The sequence below is a fragment of the Pelobates fuscus genome, chromosome 4 (genome assembly GCF_036172605.1).
Source record: "Pelobates fuscus isolate aPelFus1 chromosome 4, aPelFus1.pri, whole genome shotgun sequence".
NCBI classification, from domain to species: Eukaryota; Metazoa; Chordata; class Amphibia; order Anura; family Pelobatidae; genus Pelobates; species Pelobates fuscus.
In genome coordinates, this window is record NC_086320.1 from 158,285,481 (window position 1) to 158,305,511 (window position 20,031).

The window sequence follows — 20,031 nt, forward strand, 5'->3', positions numbered from 1 at the left end:
AGTTGTGATGATGCTCAGAATGTGCCTTTTGTAGAAGCAATCATCTTCACTGATATTTCGGTTTCAACTTGATATGAAATTATTTAACTGTGCTCCCACCACTGAATAACCTGGAAAAAAGGATTTTATAGGCCATAATATTTTACCCAATGACATTTTATTATTTCAGTCAAACAAAATTTTATTTTAAAAATGTTTTATTTCACATTTGCCCTTGTCCAATAAAAAATAAAAAAAAATAACCTACACACACAAAACAAGTCAAGGTGTCAGGAAAAAAAGTCAGAAAATTCTTACTATCATACATATTCAAAAAAGTTTATTTTATTTATTATTAAACCTTGTTGTACAAACCTGAAAAGTAAACAAAACTGGCAATAAACAACATGGAGTCTTTCTGCAACAGGGAAAGAGAGCAGAACAGTGCTAATAAATTAAATGTCAACCTGTAAGCCGTAGTCATAGAAGTTTACTGTCAAGAGGGAAAAAGTACACAGCAAGGCCATAAAACTGGACAACCACATTTGAAAAACACTTGACTCTGTTTATGTTATTGTTAAATATTCAAAAAACAGTTCAGTCTTCTGCAACAACAACCAACAAATTGTATTAAAGGAAACTCTCCCAATAGTTACCACTGGCGAGTTCAGTGCAATATGGCTAGCTACAGTTTATTCTTATTTCTTTCAATCATGAACAAAAGAACACATTTGTGAAAACATTTTCCCTTTTTTTTTTCTTTAGTCCCACACATACAAACAACCAGAAAAAATTGGGGCAAAAAATTACCACTCTATTTTTTTTTTCTCCTTTCCTTTTTTTAGTTGTTCAGTGATGTAAGCAGCACTTATATATATGTTACAAGAAGAACCCTGTAAGCATCCAAACCATTTGATGAAGAAACTGAAATGTAAGGCTTTTTCTTCATCATTTTTCTTCTCACCGACCCCTGACCACCCCTTTCCCCAAAAGAAGGCTCAAGTATTTAAAACAATTTACAAGCATATGTACAAAAAAAAAAAGTTGTGGTTTGTCTCTTAAGAGTAACAAAGGGAAAAAAAAGTGAGGAGATTCATTTTCACATTCACAACAAAAAGAGAAACAAAATTCAGATCTAGTGGCTTTTAAAAGGTGATCGTTGAAGCAATTCCATCCTAGCTGCAGAGATCTGAAAACCTAAATGTATTACAAGTATCTCCAACAGAGAGGATGAAAAAAAAAAATATATATAAAAAAAAATAAAAATATATATATATATATATTTATATTAATGCTGATTGTGTGATGTGTTGAGACAGCAGTGGAATGAAAATGGAATGTTAGAAAGATTGCACATCTATGACAGAGAAGCACTTCTGGCTTCAACCACTTTATATATATACTTTAAATTCCTTTTCAAAAGGATGCTATTTAAGTTTTTTTCTTTTTTGATAAAGTAGCCAACAGCACCAAAAATAACAGAATGGATTCCATATGAAATCAGGCACAGTTTATAATCCCTCCCCCTCCACGTGACTTTTGTCAGACAGGCATTGCTTGAGTTCATTGATAGTTTTTATATTTCTCCTTTAACAGATGCATAGAAATGTGCTGGTAAGAGAGAACCATTTTTTTTCTAAAGCTCAGCATTTTGCCTCTGGTTAAAAAATATAAAAAAAAAAAAAGAAGACAAAGAAAAAAGTCCATCTTCAGCTGCCAAACCATCTGCAGTTTTCTTTTACATATAATTTGTAATTCCCACTTTAAAAGAAAAAATAAGATAAAAATAATACAAATTCATCTTCCACATGATAAAATAAAACACAGCCAAGAAAACAAATAGTAGGTTCATTCAAGTTTTGACTATTTTCTTTCTAAAAAAACAAACAAAAAAACAACAACAAAAACTGCTCCCTTGACTGGATAAAGGAATACATAGGTGAACAAGAAAAGAAAAAAAAATGAAAAATAAAACAATACTAAAAATCCACTTCAAACTTCAACTTATCAAAAATGCTGTAGAAGCCTCTTTCACATGATTTGTTGTAAAGGAAGGCTTAGTTTTATTACCTCAGTCTCTGGGGCCTTGGGGGAAAATGACAGGATATTATAATAGCACCCTTGGACCGTCATAAAACAGTGACTAATACTGCAGCTTCAAAATTACAACTGCAGTTTCTAAGTACAAAACCCTAAAAAAATTAAAAGAAGAAAAGTTTAATGCTAAAAACAAATTTACTTCTCTAAAAACCAGATGGAAAAAAAAATGTCAAAAACAAAAATTTCTTCTTAGAGCTAGTGCAAAGACAGCCTGTATTCTACAGCAAGTACTCCAAACTAGGGTATAATTACAAAAAAAATATATACTGTATATTTATATGATCGAAGAAATTAGAGAGTTGGCATCATCATGATGAGACTGAAGCACTTTTGGACATATTGGATGTTGAAAGTCTGGATGGTGGCATATCAAGAGTGGCTCTCTTTCTTGGTCCCCTTTTTGGTGTATTCTTGATGAGACAGTTCTCATTGCTGTTGTTTTTACCAGACACCTTCCCACATATCTGATTGACTAGACTAATTATTTGCTCCTGAAAAAAAAAATAAGAGAAGTATAAAATAACATGTTAACATAAATGTAATCATATAATTTACAAATAAATCTACAGGTCCATTTATCATAGGAAGGCGAACTGGTAATTGTGACTATGCAGTTAGATATATATGGCGAACTGATAATTGTGACTATGCAAAGTCAGTTTTTTTTTTGTCGGTTTTTTTAAAGGGAGATACCAAAAGAGTGGACACTAATAATAAAGTATACTTTTATTTTGTATATCTAAATGGATTAGATGTTATAGTATCACAATAGAAAATTGCAATTAATTGTTTTAAGATATATTACATATATATATTAATATATAAACTATAGATTTAATATATATTAAAACAATTAATTGCAATTTTCTATTGTGATACTATAACATCTAATCTATTTAGATATACAAAATAAAAGTATACTTTATTATTAGTGTCCACTCTTTTGGTATCTCACTTTAAAACAAAACAAAAAAAAAACTAACTTTGCATAGTCACAATTACCAGTTTGCCATATAGATCTATATCAGGGGTATATATACCGTATTTATCGGCGTATAACACGCACCTCATTTTAAGAAGGAAATTCCCCCCCCCCCTCCCATAGTGTTCCCCCACCCTTATCCCATAGTGTTCCCCCCCTTTCCATTGTATTCTCCCCCCCCCATAGTATTTTCCACCCCCCCATAGTATTTTCCACCCCCTCCCATAGTGTTCCCCCCTCATCCAATAGTGTTCTCCCCCCCTCCCATAGTGTCCCCCCTCCCCTTGTCCCATAGTGCACTTTCCCTCCCCTTGTCCCATAATTACTTACCTGTCTTGAAGCGTGGGCCAGCTTCACAGCGCGCACCGCGGAACAGGAAATTAAATTTCCGGTTCCGGTTTCCGGCGGGACTGAAAGGAAGTGTGCACACTTCACATTCGCTCCATAAGACGCACAGACATTTCCCCTCACTTTTGAGGGGGAAAAAAGTGCGTCTAATGGAGCGAAAAATATGTATAGCGGCGTATAACACGCACACATCATTTGCCCCCTATTTTCAGGGAGAAAAAGTGCGTGTTATACGCCAATAAATACGGTATATATATATATATTTATTTATTTATTTCCTGGCCATATCCATGGCAGCACAACATTGGGTAGCTCCTCCCTATCCCTAATTAGACAGGAAATAATTAAATGAAAAGGTATAAGTACCACCTCCTATCCCCCCTCCTTCCTCAGTCTTTTTTTCCCTGTCCTATCCCTATAGGACGTTAGTCTTAAGACTATGTAAACTTTTTCTTTAATGGCTTCCCTGAGGATTAGTTCCTCTATATATTTATTTTGTACAATAATAATAATAATATCAAAGTAATTAACCAGGAAAGGTACATTCAGATTACTCTGGTTTTCAAGCACGTCCTGGTAAGGAAGATTGCTAGACTCATTAAAAATAATAAAATATACTGTTCTATTGCTGCCTGTCAGTGCTTTCATCAAGAAATATCCATCCATTCATCTATGGATCTAACTATGGATAGAGCACAAACAGAGCAAGGCCGGTTCAAGAGAATAGATAATAGATGGAAGCATATCTCTGTAAACCAGTTTTCCCCTAACTGCCTGGTTACATGGCATATTCACAGTTATTAAATGAGTTACTGCTCTCTGTTTTAAGATGGCGACATCTATAAACTTTAGATTAAAATAATAATGACATTAATCTGTTTGCAGTCTTTTTATAGAAATGGATTATTAGAACTGTGTATACATGTATTTTATATTCTTACAAAGTTCACTTTGTGCTAACAGATGACTACTTCTATTAAAATCATTAGGTAGTGTTGCTTTTATATTTGAGGTCATTTCCACCAGACCAATTTGTAATTAATCGCAAATTCTACTACATTACCTTTCTGAGCTACTAAGGTTTACTACAACAAACTAGAAAACACCAACAGGATTATTCCCTAATAAAGGGAGAATTGTCGGCGAAGCAAAGTGAATTTAAGACCAAACTGGAAAAGTCAGCTCTACTTCCAGTTCAGCTACTTTGACCTTACATTTGAAATTCACTTTGAATTCCTTACAATTCCCACTTTAGTAAATAACCCTGTAAGAGAAAACAAAAACCTGATTTATTTTGTAGATGTAAGAAGTAGAGCTGTTTCAGCCTCTCGTGAGGCTTCCCATTATTAAAAAAACAGTTGAGTCTCAGACGTTTGAAAAGTTTGATATAGCCATTATTATTTCATTAACCTTATGCAGATATCCTGAAATAACAGACTAGTTCAGAGTTTCCCTTAAAGTGGATGTCTTTGTATATTGGTGACATCACAGTTTGGTTTGCAGTGGCCAATGGTCGCAGTGAAAAGTAGGCTTTACTTACCTGAACCTTTCTTTTGTGACACTGCCTTCTTGATCCAGTGCGGTCTCTTCAGCTCCTGGAGGTACATCTGCCAGGAGTGCTCTATTCTTGCACCTCCTTTTTGTAAAACTTGGGAATAATAATAGTCCCTACTTTGTCTTATGATATTTTTTGCCTGGTTGGAATATCAGTGAAATTCCAACAGTGTTTTTGAGCATTTCATAAAGATTTTATCTTCATAAATGTCATTTTTTGGGGGGGAACGCGACGACAACACAAAGCAGCTTTAAGACATATTATTATTGGCGATATTTGTTATATTTAAGAGTTTTCAGAATTCTATTTAAGAGTTTTTAGCATTTTGATCTAGTTATTTGTGTGAACTTTTTTTGACTATTTTTCTTAAATAACTACTGTAAAATGTTCTCATTCACATGCAGTTATAATGTCTCACCTCATCATAGCGATACATCAATTTCAATCCACGACAGGATTTCTGTTTCTCAACTTGACGCAGTGCACACTCCAGGCAAAACACTACATTCTCGTTTTCCTGTACAACCTGTAGACAAAAGTCGCAAATTGTAATAAACACATTTCTATGTATGCCTGATTCTCTCCCTGTGGTATGTATGGCACTTTCTGAATTCATCCCGCTTGTATATCTTTCCTGTAGCACAATGCATTTTCTATGCTCAATTTCTGTGTTTTCTTTAACTTTCAACTACGTTTAGCTGTGGCAGATTTCAAAGGACACATTCTCATAAATAAAGACATTTCTACTGTGATTTTATCAGAATGCTGACTTCATTGCTTAGCTGTGCTAAAAAATGTCATTCTTCAACTTAAACACTGCATATTGTTACCTGCCTTAGAATGTACTAAGGGAACCATTGTAAATAAAGCCTAGTTTAACAACATATTCTGGAGCATTGTACAACAAGTGGACAAAACACATAAATAATGATAAATGTAGTTAGATGTGAACAACAAGCAACAGTCTAGGGGAAGTGGGGTATAGATCCATAAAACTAACAAAGGGCTCTCTATTCAGCTTGGTATATAGAGCGTCAGGTTGCAATCCACATGTAAGTATATCTGTTTGTGTTGTATGAAATAGGCAGGTGCAGCAGAGGAAGTGACGTTGGAATGTCACCACTGGAACCATTTGGAGGAACCAAGTATTTTTTTGTGAAACACTCCAGTTTTACACCAGCCCCCATAACAACTTTATCTCAATAAAATTGTTATAGGGACAGGAGTCACTGGGCGTCAACTTACCTTCATGGCTGAAACATTTCTTTTTTTTAAAGGGATAGCCATGAAGTTGGCCCCCTTAGTGTCCATCATGTCTGCCTCCCCTTCCTTTCTCCAGCTGCTGTACAATCCAGGAAGGTTTGCCTTGGTTCTTTGCCTAATACTGGCTACTGATTGTGAATAAGAGTACATACTATGATTTGCAATAAGCCATCAGTGAAAGGTTAACGCCCATTTGAAAATGTTTTAACATACTCAAGGTAAGATGGTGCCCAGGCACTCCTGCCACCATAGATTAAGCTGTTATGAGATAGGAATGTTTCTTTAACCTCTTAAGGACCAAACTTCTGGAATAAAAGGGAATCATGACGTCATGTGTCCTTAAGGGGTTAAAGCTATTTAATGATATATTATCTTCACTTACACGAAGAGCATGTGTGTGTATATACACACACACACACGTTCTGGATATTCCTTGCACTCAGACTGTAAAAAAAAAATGTCCCGTGTGCATTCAGCAGGGGTAACCAAATGTAGATATATCCGTAGATAGGCTTGCACTCACAGTCTACTCAGTTAAAAAAAAATCATGCTTTATTGAAATACGTTAAAAGTACAGAACAGCGTTTCCTTGATTCTGATGAAAGTTCCGGATGGGGACTGAAACGTTGATCTGTACTTTTAACTTATTTCAATGAAGCATGATTTTTTTTTTTTTAACCGAGAATACAGTTTTAACTAAACTAAAAAAAAAATCCCCTTTTAATCTGGTCTCATTCTGTTGTGCATCACAAAAGCTTATGGAGTAGAAAATTTCAATATAATATAAGTGCGAAAGGAAAAGTACTGGTCACCTCCTGAGGAAATTAACACAAAATGTATATTTAGAAAGTTCCACCAAGAATTTAAATATATATATATATATATATTTATTTATGAATGGTTAGAAGGAGGTTGGTTGTTCTGTCGCTGAATATAAAGAGTGAACATTCAAGTGTGAAATTCTTTGCCTAGGTTGGCTAGGAGGTTTTTTGTCCTTCTGCTGAACGAATGTATGAACTAAGAATAACGTATTGTATCACTGATTTACAGAGACTTCATTTTATCTCATTTTAAATAGAAGCCATGTTTGGAAAGGAGAGGGCATCTCAGAATTTTATTTCATTTAGACATGTAACTGAATGGTGTGTAAAAAGAAAGTATATATACTGACTATATATTTAGGAAGCTGTTTATAACCATGTTTGTATTATTTACAGAAATATAGTGTAAGATGTGTTTAGTATTTCTTAGCAAGGTGAAACAGATCTAAAGATCTGTAAAGAAAAAAATGTAAACAATGGACAAATGAATTTCACCAGCCTTCCCTTTACAATCTAGGAATCTACAGCTGGTGGACAGTCTGAAACAATTACTCACCATGGAAAGGTAGCACAAGTGCTGGCAAATCTGACATCTTCTCTCTGACGTCTCAAACTGCAACCATTTTCGTGGCTTTTTCTTTCCATCCAACGTTGAGATGCTGGTATCGTGACTCCCGTAGCGTGCTGAAGAGAGGAGACCGGCCTCAAAGAGTTCCTGGCGCTGCCTCAGCTCTGTATCCCTATCCAACAAACAAAAGAGTCAGAACCCACAGAGGACATCACTGCACCCTGATTACCAAGTGCCCCTGTGCAGCTTTGTAATGAGGATGAAGTGACAATAAAAAATATTGCTGCTTCACACCTGTGAGTCACAGGTACCTAATTGGAAAACAAGCATTTGTGCAGTGATTTAGAACGGCAATACATTTAAACCGTATGATACTCCATTATAACAGTCTGATTAGAAAAAAAAAAAATACTACACCTAAAAAAAAAAAAAAAAAACCCAAAACACATTTCCTTTTGACTTATGCAATTAACGTATATGCAATTAGAAAATGGAAAACAGTATTATGGGTATTTTTTTCTTTTTAACAGATTGATAATATTTCACATATATAGTTACGGTCACTGTTCATCAACTGCTACCCCTTGGATAGAGAGTCACTACATAGTGGATAAAAGAAACAGTATTACACAGGAATCAAAAAACACACAGTTTCAGGGGAAGAAAAAAAAAAAAAAAAAAAAAGCTTTTAGTATTTTCATGAAACGATATTAGCCATTTCAGTATGACTAAATGGTTTCTTAAATCAATAAAAAATTAATCTGCTCTTTCTATGAAGGCAGTAAAGAGGCAATTTTAAAATTTCTTGGGAACTTAAAAAATATAGAACATTGTAGAAAGTGTCAAATTCTCCTGGTAAAAAATATGAAAATGTCCAGGTTACATATAGATTTTTTGACTTCAAAATGCTTGTGCTAGCTAGCTTTGGAAACTGCTACATAATTTGGGTGCAATCTGAGCTCAAAGAAAAGTTAAAATAAAGTTCTTTATAATGTGATCGATGTGTCTGCCATGGATGATTCTTCTCATGTCTGTCAGATAGATTTGGCCGGGGCATCAGTTTGCCACACTAAACAACATGACAAAATTAATTGGTTCATCAAGCTGAATTGTATACTTCCAATAGTAAAAATAACTGTGGTAGGAACGGTACCACAAACGAGAAGAAACATATCCAAGAAAGTCTTCCAGAGATCAGACACCAGACACAATCGGTACTTCCATTTGCTAACAAATGGCATTTTGTTTAAAAATATTTGCTCCTCCTGCCCCAAAGAAAAGGATGACCTATTATCAGCAGTTGTCCAAACACCAGCTATTACGATTGGGTATGCTTAAAAGACAGCCATCACTTTCAAAGTCAATGTTCTGAATTGAGCCTCCAGCAGTAGATTTTTGGTTCTTTCTGCAGTACGCAGGGAAAACACTCCATGTTGGCTCCCAAAGGTACTGCACAAACTTTGAAACAATTGAAGCAGATAGCTAGGCCTCTGCTGAGGACACGATTTAAATTGTTTTCACTGTATGTCCTCGGGATCCATTTGTCTCCACTATAAATTTACAGACACAATAATAGTTGTTGTACAACGTTATAAATATATATATATATATATATATATAAAAAAAAATAACAAATATGTTTTAAATATATATATATATTTTTGTAACATTGTGTGTGTGTGTGTGTGTGTATATATATACACACACACAATGTTTCAAATAAATATATATATTTATTTATAACGTTGTACATATATATTTACGATATTGCAGTGTAATGAGACACTAAATAGTGTACGTATATAATTATGTATACATAAATATATTTAAAATTGAACAAATCCGATATCTTGCTAATATTACCTGAGCTCTCCGAGGAGACTCGAAATGACACTCAGCGAAGGACTGTTCTCTTTCTTTGCTTCTGCAGTTGCAATCTGATACAATAGTTTTTCCATGGAAAAGGGCTTTGCTATGTGTCGACGTTTCATTTCCTGCAAACAAAACAGCGATTTTATTTTTCCTAAAGAATATTATGGAAACACATGGCAAATTCCTCAGGAACATACAAACATGCAAAAACTGTTTACGGTATACAAAGGGAAAAGTTAAATAATATATGTTCTGCAGAGGAAATATCAATTATATGGATACTCTAAGCACCACAACCACTACAGCTTAATGTAGTGGTTCTATTGCAAAAAAACGTCCCTGCAGGCTCTCAATTATTGAGCTACTCGAGAAATAAAGATTTTTATTTCTAACAGAATGTCCCTTCAAACAGACATGTCAAGCTCAAGTGTACAGCCACGATAAGGGATTATTGAAAAAATGCACCATTAATTTGCAATACAAAAGAAAATGAAACAAGTAACCTATGAATGCCCCTAGTTTGCAGCAAATCCCCATGATACTGCAGCCTACGCACTGCTCCTGCAAAGACTGCCAGCCAATGCTGTTCTTCCCATTATTTTGAATGGAAACCTTGTCGGTTTCTGGCATGTAACTCAGCTGTGCGGTTTACATGGAGGCATGAAAAACATTAATTGAATTCCTTCTGTAGGGTTTTAGCAGGCATCACTATTTTCATGTAAGATTTTTAAAAATATCCTATATAATATTTATGATAGGGTGTCCTAGGGATGATCCATCCATAAATTTACAGACCTAAAAATAGTTAATGTATAATTATATAATAAAATCACATGCAGTGTAAAACGACTGAAAATGTGTGATATTAAACACTGCTACAGCAGAAAGAGCACATGATTTTAACCCCTTAAGGACACAACTTCTGGAATAAAAGGGAATCATGACAGAATATATCCGTCATCTGTCCTTAAGGGGTTAAAAAGCAATAGAAGAAAACATTGGGTCAGATAACTGATAATCCGACCAAAGGTGCATAAGATAAAAGAAGGGTGACTGGAAAAGGTAAGCAAGGGATATCTTCAAAAAGTTTAAAGCATTAAACCATTAAAGCATCAACAACATAACATTAATTAGATGGATAATATATCAGCATTATATCACAATATTTAAAAGGTTGATGACAGTGTTCCTTTAAATTACATTTAGCCCAACTGCAAGGCTGTGTCTTTCACATACAGTAGTGTAAAACATGCCAGGATGTGTGATTTTCACATTAGGGATCAGTGGCAAAATTCCAATTCTAAAGTTTTGCACCATAACTTGGTAGAAAACACAGGACTGCATGCACTAGATACATGGTGCATGTTTCTTTCTTTCCCAAAATCTGAAGATGTACTAGTCATGATTTACAGTTATTCTGTTTCAGAGAACTGAATATACTATGTAACTATGAGATAGAATGATAGTGTGTCTAGTGTTGCAGTGCAGTTTTGAATTGTACTATTTGTTACTCAGTGCAGTCCAGAGGTTCAGGTTATTTCCTAAAACAAAAGCTATACAACGTTCCTTTTTGATATTTTGGTATAGGGTGATATTATTGTATATTTTAGTTACTATTTATTTATCATTACATGGAAGGGAGGGGTTGTTTTTGTTTAAGATGATTTATATGGTATTAGCCCTTTAACCGTTTCCAAGTGTTGAATATTATATAGCCAGATTTTCTGTATTTTCTCTCTGTTTAATTAATTATATATCAGCTGGGAGTACATTACTAGGATATATATGTGTTCTTGAAAAAGTGCACAAATAGTGCAAAATACGCGCACTATGTGTTCATGGCACGATAAATGCAGCATTTTTCTACTGCAGTTCGTATAAGATTTTAATTTTCTGAACAAAAATATAACAATATATATTAAAGAACAAGCAGTGGTAAAATGTTTCTGGTGGAAGCCAACAATTGATTATTGAAAACTTTGCAAATGTATTAAAAAGAAATATCACATTGACATAAGTAATCAGACCTTTTGCTATCACCCTTGTAATTTAGTTTAGATGCATCCCATTTCTCTTGATCAACTTTGAGATGTTTCTACACCTTAATTGAATAGGATTTAAAAAGGCACACCAGGGTCTAAACTTTGAGATGTTTCTACACCTTAATAGTCTTACAGCTATAAAAGCATATCAGAGAAAAAAACAAGCTATAAGGTCAAATTGCCTGAAGAGCTCAGACAGGATTGTGTTGAGGCACAGATCTGCGGAAAGCTACAAAACAATTGGCTACATTGAAGGTTCCAATGGTTAAGCATGGTGGTGGTAGCATTATGCTTTGATTGCTTTTCAACTGCAGGGACTGGGAGACTGGGAGACTGGGGTTGAGGAGAAGCTGAATGCAGCAAAATACAGAGAAGTTTTTAATTAAAACCTGGTCCAGAGCACTCAGGACCTCAGACGTCACCTTCCAATAGGACAATGATCCTAAGCACACTGCCAATACAACATAACAGTGGATCAGGGACAATTCTGTCCTTGAGTGGCCCAGTCAGAGTCTGGACTTGAACCGAATCGAACATCTCTGGAGAGAACTGAAAATGGCTGTCCACCCAGAGTGCCCATCCAACCTGACAGTGATTGAGAGAATCTGCAGCCACGAATGGCAGAAACGACTTGAATCGAGTGTTGCAAAGCTTGTTGCATCACACCCAAAAAGAGATGATGCTGTACTCGCTGCCAAAGGGGTACTTCAACTAAATACGGAGTTAGTGGACTGAATATACTTACGTCAAAGTAAACTTTCAATTTTTAATTTTTAGTATATTTGCAATGTTTTTTTGCTTTGTAATTATGGGGTATTGAATGTAGATTTGTGTGTGAATTTTTTTTTTTTTTTTTTTTTTAACAATTGTAGCCTAAGGCTGCAAGGGGTTCAAATACTTTCTTAATACACTATTGGTGCATAGTACACAACCTCTCATTCCGAACATAGGTTTGTTTGTTTGTGTATACCTTGGCAGTTTTGAAGCCCATACTTGTCCACTGGGTGGTAGCAAAATGCACAGTTTCAGAAACACTGTAGCCACAGCATACTTTTGACACAAAGGATCCTGGGAAGCAGACAACGAATTGTCCACTCTGCTGTACAGTACGGTGCACCTTAATCCCCTCTTTACAAAGCACCTCAGGGGAGATCTGAAAAATGACACAGACATAACAGAATATCACCATTCATTACAGATGGATTACATTCAAAATTTTCCATTCAATGTGACAATAAAAACATGACAAATAATGTTTAGACACCCTGTTGCAAAATACAACTCAAAACACACACTTAAGAAACACAAACTACCATAGAGGTTCACCCATTTATCCCATTATGAATGCAGATCTTATCACACAAATATGAGAAGAGTACAAAAATATTTCAATACACAGATTTGATCAGTTTTAATTTATTTTGCACAATTTTTTATGTTTTAACTTATTAATGTTTCACAAAGTAATACATTAGACCAAGCATGTCAAACTCAAGGGCTAACACAGGCCAAATAAACAAGGTCTACGTTTATGTGGGCCGCAAAAAAACAAAAACTTCCATTTTCATAGAAACATAGATTTATTTAGAATTCTACAGTATAAAAAAGTTGCCAGACACTGGACATCCTCAAGCTCGTAGGGCTTCATCAAAGTAAACAAAAGAACAAATTAAGGAGACGTGCATTTGCATATAACCAACGTTTCAGTCATATTAAGAAAAGTTTGGTAATGGGACTGAAATGGTGAATGTATGCTGTCGCACAACTGTAAAAAACGAATTACGTTATCCCCCAAATTAATACATTGGCCCCTCTCCCAAATTAATACAGTGCCCCCTCCCGAAAAATTAATACACTACCCACTCCTTCCCCCAATTTAATACACTGCCCCCCTCCCCTGCTCAAATTAATACACTACCTCCCCCCCAACAATTGAGCACACTACACAGGAAGGTGCCCCAAGCCCCTATTCCCCTACCTTAAGATGAGCCGCCCGTCCTCCAGTTCCAGCCCTGCTCTACTTTGCTCAAGCAGGCCAGACACTCCTCTGACACTGCGAGCAGGAGGAAAGGAGGAGTGGCTGGCCTGCGGGAGCACGCAATCGGCCGTGGGAGGGAAGAGCAGAATCAGACAGGAAATATCTTTCCTGTCTTGCGGCTGGTTGCAGCCACAACACAAAGTGGCCCCAGGGCAGATGGGCCGCAAATATATCCATAGACAATCATAAAACGATGAGACATGTATAGGTGATGCCATAATCAAAGTGGATTAGGGAATACATCAGTATTAAACAAAACAACAAAAACATAAGTGGAAAAACAACAACATTTTATATCTATTTTTTATACACAGATACAATTTGCTAAAGTTCTGAACCTTGCAAGCAAGTTGATGTCTAAAGTCTACATTTTGTTGAACCATTGCTTATAGGGAAGTGCTAAAGAGACAGGTACAGTTGTAAAACCACTAACCATGACGTTACTTTCAAGCATTTGCAGACCAGGAGTACCATTGGCTTGTAGTAGGGTATGTACCACTTTGTCAAGTTTGCTCTCTTCCTCAGCAGGAATGCAATACCTATAAAAAAGACAAATTAAAAAAATACATGTAATGCACCTAACAAAACATTGAAAATAAACATGCAGAGAAAGATCTCCAAGGAAAGAATATATTAAAGAGACACTGTAGGCATCCAGACCACTTTAGCCCATTGAAGTGGTCTGGGTGCCAACTCCCATCACCCTTAGCCCTGCAAGTGTAATTACTGCAGATTTTCTAAACTGTAATAATTACCTTGCAGGGTTACGTCCTCCTCTAGTGGCTGTCTATCAGACAGCAACTAGAGGGACTCCCAGCTTCTTGGTTGACTTTTGGTCACCAAAACGATGTTAGAAGTCCTCACCCTATGCAGGAGGACCTCCAGCGTTGCTGGAATCCCTATAGGAAAGCATTGAAAAATGTTTTCGCATGGGGAGGTCAAATGCGCGCGGCCATTAACGATCATGCGCATTAGGTCTCCCCGCCGATGTCCTAGGAGCATTGGCAGAGCCTGACCAAGCGCCGAGGGACATCGACGCTGGATTCAGGTAAGTGTCTGAAGGAGTTTTAACCCCTTCAGCAACATGGGATGGGGGGAACTCCAGGATTCTCTAGTGCCAGGAAAACAGGTTTGTTTTCCTGGCACTGGAAAATCCCTTGAGGAAAATGTCCTATCTACTCATACCAAAGACAATATTTTCTAGATGTTAAAACCATATTTAGAAAGCCCTGCTTTAGGGCTAATTTGTGGTTCTTCATTCTACATTGCACATGCTAATGTTAAACATGGGATTAGCATTCTATAAAATCTGTTACGAATCACCATTAAAAACATCAACACAGTTATACTGCAGGGAATATAACTTACAAATTCTTTTTTCACTAACATACATTGTAGTGAGAAAAATAGTAAGGTTGTGAAAAAAAATTGTATCTTCACTATATCAAAAATGCATTTGTGCGATAGCTACGCCAGAAAGGAAATGTGATCCAATTATTACTTAAATGAACACTATAGCATTAGGAATACAAAAGTGTTATCCTAAAGCTCTTATTGCCTGCCTCCTCCAGCCCCTTTTACACATCTCTATTCAGCACTGAGGCCCCCCTGCGCTATATTTGTCTCCACTAGAGGCAGTCTTAAACCTGTAATACAAACATTGCAAAACTTCAATGTTTTGCATTGCAGGGCAACGGGAACAGGGACAGGGACACAGAGATGAAGTGGCCTGGGTGCCTATAGCTTTAAAAATATGCATTGAAATATCTAATTGAAATTTAAAATTTTGTTTTTACTTTGCAATTACTCAGAGTAAAAACAGTCTTGGTGTATCGGTCTGATGCAAAATGCAATGTCAAATAAAGTAAAAGTAAAACTAAAAAATTTAAACTGCATTTAATAAACCGGAAATGATCAGGAACGGACTGCAGAATTTCACATTTTAGCTCTGTGCTGCAGAGGTGAACATTATTTGTCTCTGCATCTTGGTTAAAATGTAAAATTCCAGGAAAATAAAACCCTTAAGATCTGTTTTGTTCACAATCATAAAGCACAAGACATTGTTATTGTATAAATATAAGGCTAAAAAAACATTATTTATATTGCATTACATATATTGAAATACACAACTCACTGTATATAATTCTTCTTACATGTTAAGATATTGTGTTTAGTTTTACTATAATATTTGCTTAATATAATAGCTATTAAAAGTTAACACTGTTTACTTTGAGAGCTAGCTACACCCTTCTTGTGTGTTTTGTATAAATTAATTCATCCAAGCAGAACCATTATTATACATTCTGGTTTGTGCTTCCCATATTACAAGTTACAGCACTCAGCACCCATACTGTGCTTCCAAAAACAGAGCAAACATGAGGGATAGGATTTTATGTAAAAAGGTGACATTGTACATAAAAAATAATAATTATAAAGTAAAAAAAATGATGCTGTAACATTAAAGCATTTTTTAAGGATAACCATAATAACATTTGGCTTAGCCCCTTCAAAGTTCAAACTAGAGATGGCATACAGTTCGTGGTCATCTAGAGCGGAGTTTTACTTCCGTGTCTTAATGATCCACCAACAGGTCAATATTAGAGGATGTCCTTACTGGTGCTCGGGGTGCAACAATGAATACGATTGTGGTGGTGGTCTGTGCTTAAGCAAGGATGTTAGAGCAGAGAGAAAGAGAGATTAATGGTTACCCCACCGAAGCACCAGGAAGACAAACCACCGACCACCAAGGAATTCATCACTAAGGTATTTAAAGTTTTTCAGTGTGGGGAGGCTGGTCACTGAAACACAGCCTCCTGATACACACTGTCACTTCTCCACCCACTCTCCCCCCACGCATACGGTCACCCCCTCTGACCCACTGTCATCTCCCCTGACACTCACTCTTCACCCCTCCAACCATGTCAAGCTCACCTGTCCTCGCACTGCTACACTCACCCTATCACATTTAATCCCCTAAAACCTGTTACCTCACCTTCTCTCGCACTGTCACACTCACCCCCAACGCTGTCACACTCACATCAAATCCTGTCACACTCACATCAAATCCTGTCACACTCACATCAAATCCTGTCACACTCATCCTCTATCATTCTGCCACTCACCATATCAAATTAAACTCTTCAACCATGCCACACTTACCCCTAACCCTTTTACATTCTTCCCCCCCAAAACCTGTCACACTTGTCCTGTCACAATAACCATCCTTAATCCTATCATACTCGCCTCCCCTTGTTCTGTCACACTCTATCCTCCAACCATGACACATTCACCCTAAACCTGTGAATTACCCACCAACCATGCAACACTCACCCTGTCACAATAACCCCGTCCGTCACACTCCCTCCTTCAGCCATGTCACAGTCTCCCTAACCACGCCACACTCACTGTCATATTAACCCCTTCAATCCTATCCCACTTTCCTCCACTCACCCTGTCACACGGTATCCTCCAACCATGTCATACTCACCCACCACATCCCTGTCACAGCCACCAGCTAAAGACATACATCATACACAGTCATGAAACATAGCTTTGCCATAAACACAACGCACAAAGGCCTAAGGCAGCCCCTCTTACATACAACACACTGCAAGCAGCTATCCCACACACAAATGGTCCAAGACACAAACAAACATACACATACTCTCAGAGACATACATTCATACACAAGGATACTCTGTCAGACACACAATCTCAGGCACATACACAGGTAGACAATGCCTGACACACTCAAAAATACACATTGTGACTGTATGTCTGTATTTGTCAATGTGTGTGGCCCGGTGCATCTGTGTGTTTGTGTGAGTGTGTGTGTATGAACGTGCATGTATCATACTGTGTATATGTGTGCATGTAAGTGTGTGTTTTTGTCGATGTATAATAGCTTATGAAAAATCTATCTATATCTATATCTATATATTTATATATAGATATATGTATATCAATATATATATTTTATATTTCCTGGCCATATCCATGGCAGCACAACAATGGGTAGGTCCTCCCTATCCCTAACCAGACAGGAACCTAATTAAACAGAAGGTATAAGTAACCCCTCCTACTCATCCCACCCTCAGTCTTTTTGTTCCTGTCCTATCCCTAGGACAGACTTAGTCATTCTTAGACTAGAGAGTTTTTCTTTTTGGCTTACCTGAGGGTTACCTTCTGCCTCAAGGGAGTTCAGCCTCTCTCCCTTGGGAAGTCTTCAGTAAACGGCCCTGTGCAAAGGTAACCCCCTGAAGACACCCCTTTAGTGACAGGGGATTTTACTTGCTGTGACCCGATGGGGTAGCAAGATCATGCCATCGCCATAATTCCTGCAGTAACCTAAGGGGTAGCAGGCTGGGCATGCACATACAGAGCATATGATTTACTTGCTGTGACTCGAGGAGTAGCAAGATTCTGCCATTACCCTATTTCCTGCAGTGACCAAGGGGTAGCAGATTGGACATGCACATACAGAGCACATGGATTGTAAGGATTAATATGACATTAACTAACATTCCATCGCTGAAAGAGTTATGTGAGACTGGCTAGCATTCCATCGCTGAAAGGGTTAACGTTCAACTCTATCTTTTACTTTCCCATGGAGTTACTTGCTGTGAACCTAAGGGTAGCAAGATTATACCATCATCCAATTTCCTGCTGTGCCCAAAGGGGTTGCAGGCTGGGCAGGCACATGCATTGCATGTATATTGATATAACCCCTTCTACCCTTCATCGGTTTCATCTAAACGGTAAGAGTTTCCTGCTAGTTTGAATTCAACCAAACTTTTTCCTAGGCTTCTGTGTCTCTTATTCCTAGGCCTCTGTGTCTTAATATATCCACTGGAGTCACTTATCTCTGTTAGGCATTTTAATATAGCAGCTGGATTAACTTTTTCCTAGGCCTCTGTTGAGTCTTTTACTATAGCCTTTGGATTCATTTATTCCTAGGCCGTTTTTAACACAAGGGAGTATCTCAATCTTCATCCATTGGGATTTCAGACACTAGTACAGACACTGCTCACCCAGTCGTAGAACAAATTGGTCTGAATACCACCCACCATCTGACATGCCATCAAGGTACTCTTTTAATGGGACTCACCTCACCGGGTTGGCTCATTAACCCCACTGGACAGGACTTTGACTTGCCCTTACGAGGCATTGGCTGAAGGACACCGGGACTGTCCAAGAGTGAGGCAGCAGGCCATAATACTCTGCCTCTCCATACTCTCAAGCAAAACCTAACTGGACTCCCACGCCTATCATAAGGAGCCTTCTGGGGAAGACCTTATCTACAGACAAGATCCCTTTCTGAAGAATTATGCTTCTATGTGCATTTATTGTTTTTCATGCAAAGTTCTGTTATGTTTTTTTTTTTTTAAATCTTACAACAGTAGACTAGGTTAAACCTGCTTGATTACCAAGGGAAACATGTGCAACACAAACACCAAGCGACTGATACACGCAGACTCTCATATAATACTCCTGTACAGATCTATCCTCAGCCGCAGACACGTTAGCTTGCATGCACTGATTTACCCGTTACTGACCCCACCTGTCTACGCCATAGCTCTCTCATAATGTAACTTAAAACTGTGCAGACACAGCTTATGAATCTGAAGACACATACACTTATGCTTGTTTACATACTCAGTACTTATGGTACCCATGTCGGTCAATATAGCTTGAATACCACGCCATAGAGTTTTACCTACCTACTGACATTTATTACTATGTAATTGTTCCTCGCCTTCCATTTTAATATAAAACTGTGCAATTTCTATTAATGACATACTAATGATATCCGATACCTGTCTTAATATGCTTGATAGAGCTGTTTTGGCATATGAAGCTTCATTGTTTAAACTTGCCCAATAAAAATAAAGAATAAAAAAAAAAAAACAACAACAACAAAAAACATTGCTGATCAGTTGCAACTCTAGTCGGATGAAGATGATGGTTGTTGTGGCCCCATGAAAAGCAACATGGGTGCCATCTGCCCAAACGTGCATTACATGAATGACATGACAATTTAATGCTACCCAATAGCAAATAGGTTAAGGCAGGAAATACTTACCAAATGCAATCAGCACCAGTGTGTAAGTAGTCAATATATGGAAGGTGATTTTGGTCTCGAGACCAGCATGAGGTAGAAAAAACCATGCCAATATTTAGCCAAGGAATAGTTACTCCTAGAAAACAGATTTAGCATTAGAATGTGGCAAACCAAAGTGCATGGTCATGAATGCAAAGGTCAATCTACAAACAAATCTACAAAAAAAGGTTACCAGAGAATACAGTTATAAATCAGTAGAATGCACAATTGCTAACTTTCTGGCACACAGATTAGTATGTAAAATAGGGACATGCCCTAACACTGCAATGAACAAACAAGACAGTTCCAAAGTTCAGCCAGAAAGTGAAAATGTCATGGTTTTGACACACACAGCTTCAGTAA

The 20,031-nt window shown here is 37.0% G+C and overlaps 1 protein-coding gene across 1 annotated transcript in view; it reads right to left on the minus strand.

Moving 5' to 3' along the window:
- Positions 1-304: 304 nt before the first annotated feature.
- Positions 305-20,031, minus strand: part of JARID2 (jumonji and AT-rich interaction domain containing 2) — a 176,664-nt gene continuing 156,937 nt past the window's right edge. Inside the window, exons 12-18 of the mRNA XM_063451703.1 lie at positions 19,651-19,765; positions 14,002-14,107; positions 12,501-12,683; positions 9,480-9,610; positions 7,605-7,788; positions 5,383-5,490; positions 305-2,570 (exon numbers count right to left, since the gene is read on the minus strand). Coding sequence (XP_063307773.1) covers positions 2,388-2,570; positions 5,383-5,490; positions 7,605-7,788; positions 9,480-9,610; positions 12,501-12,683; positions 14,002-14,107; positions 19,651-19,765 — 1,010 coding nt within the window. The 3' untranslated portion in view covers positions 305-2,387. The remainder of the gene's footprint in view (positions 2,571-5,382; positions 5,491-7,604; positions 7,789-9,479; positions 9,611-12,500; positions 12,684-14,001; positions 14,108-19,650; positions 19,766-20,031) is intronic.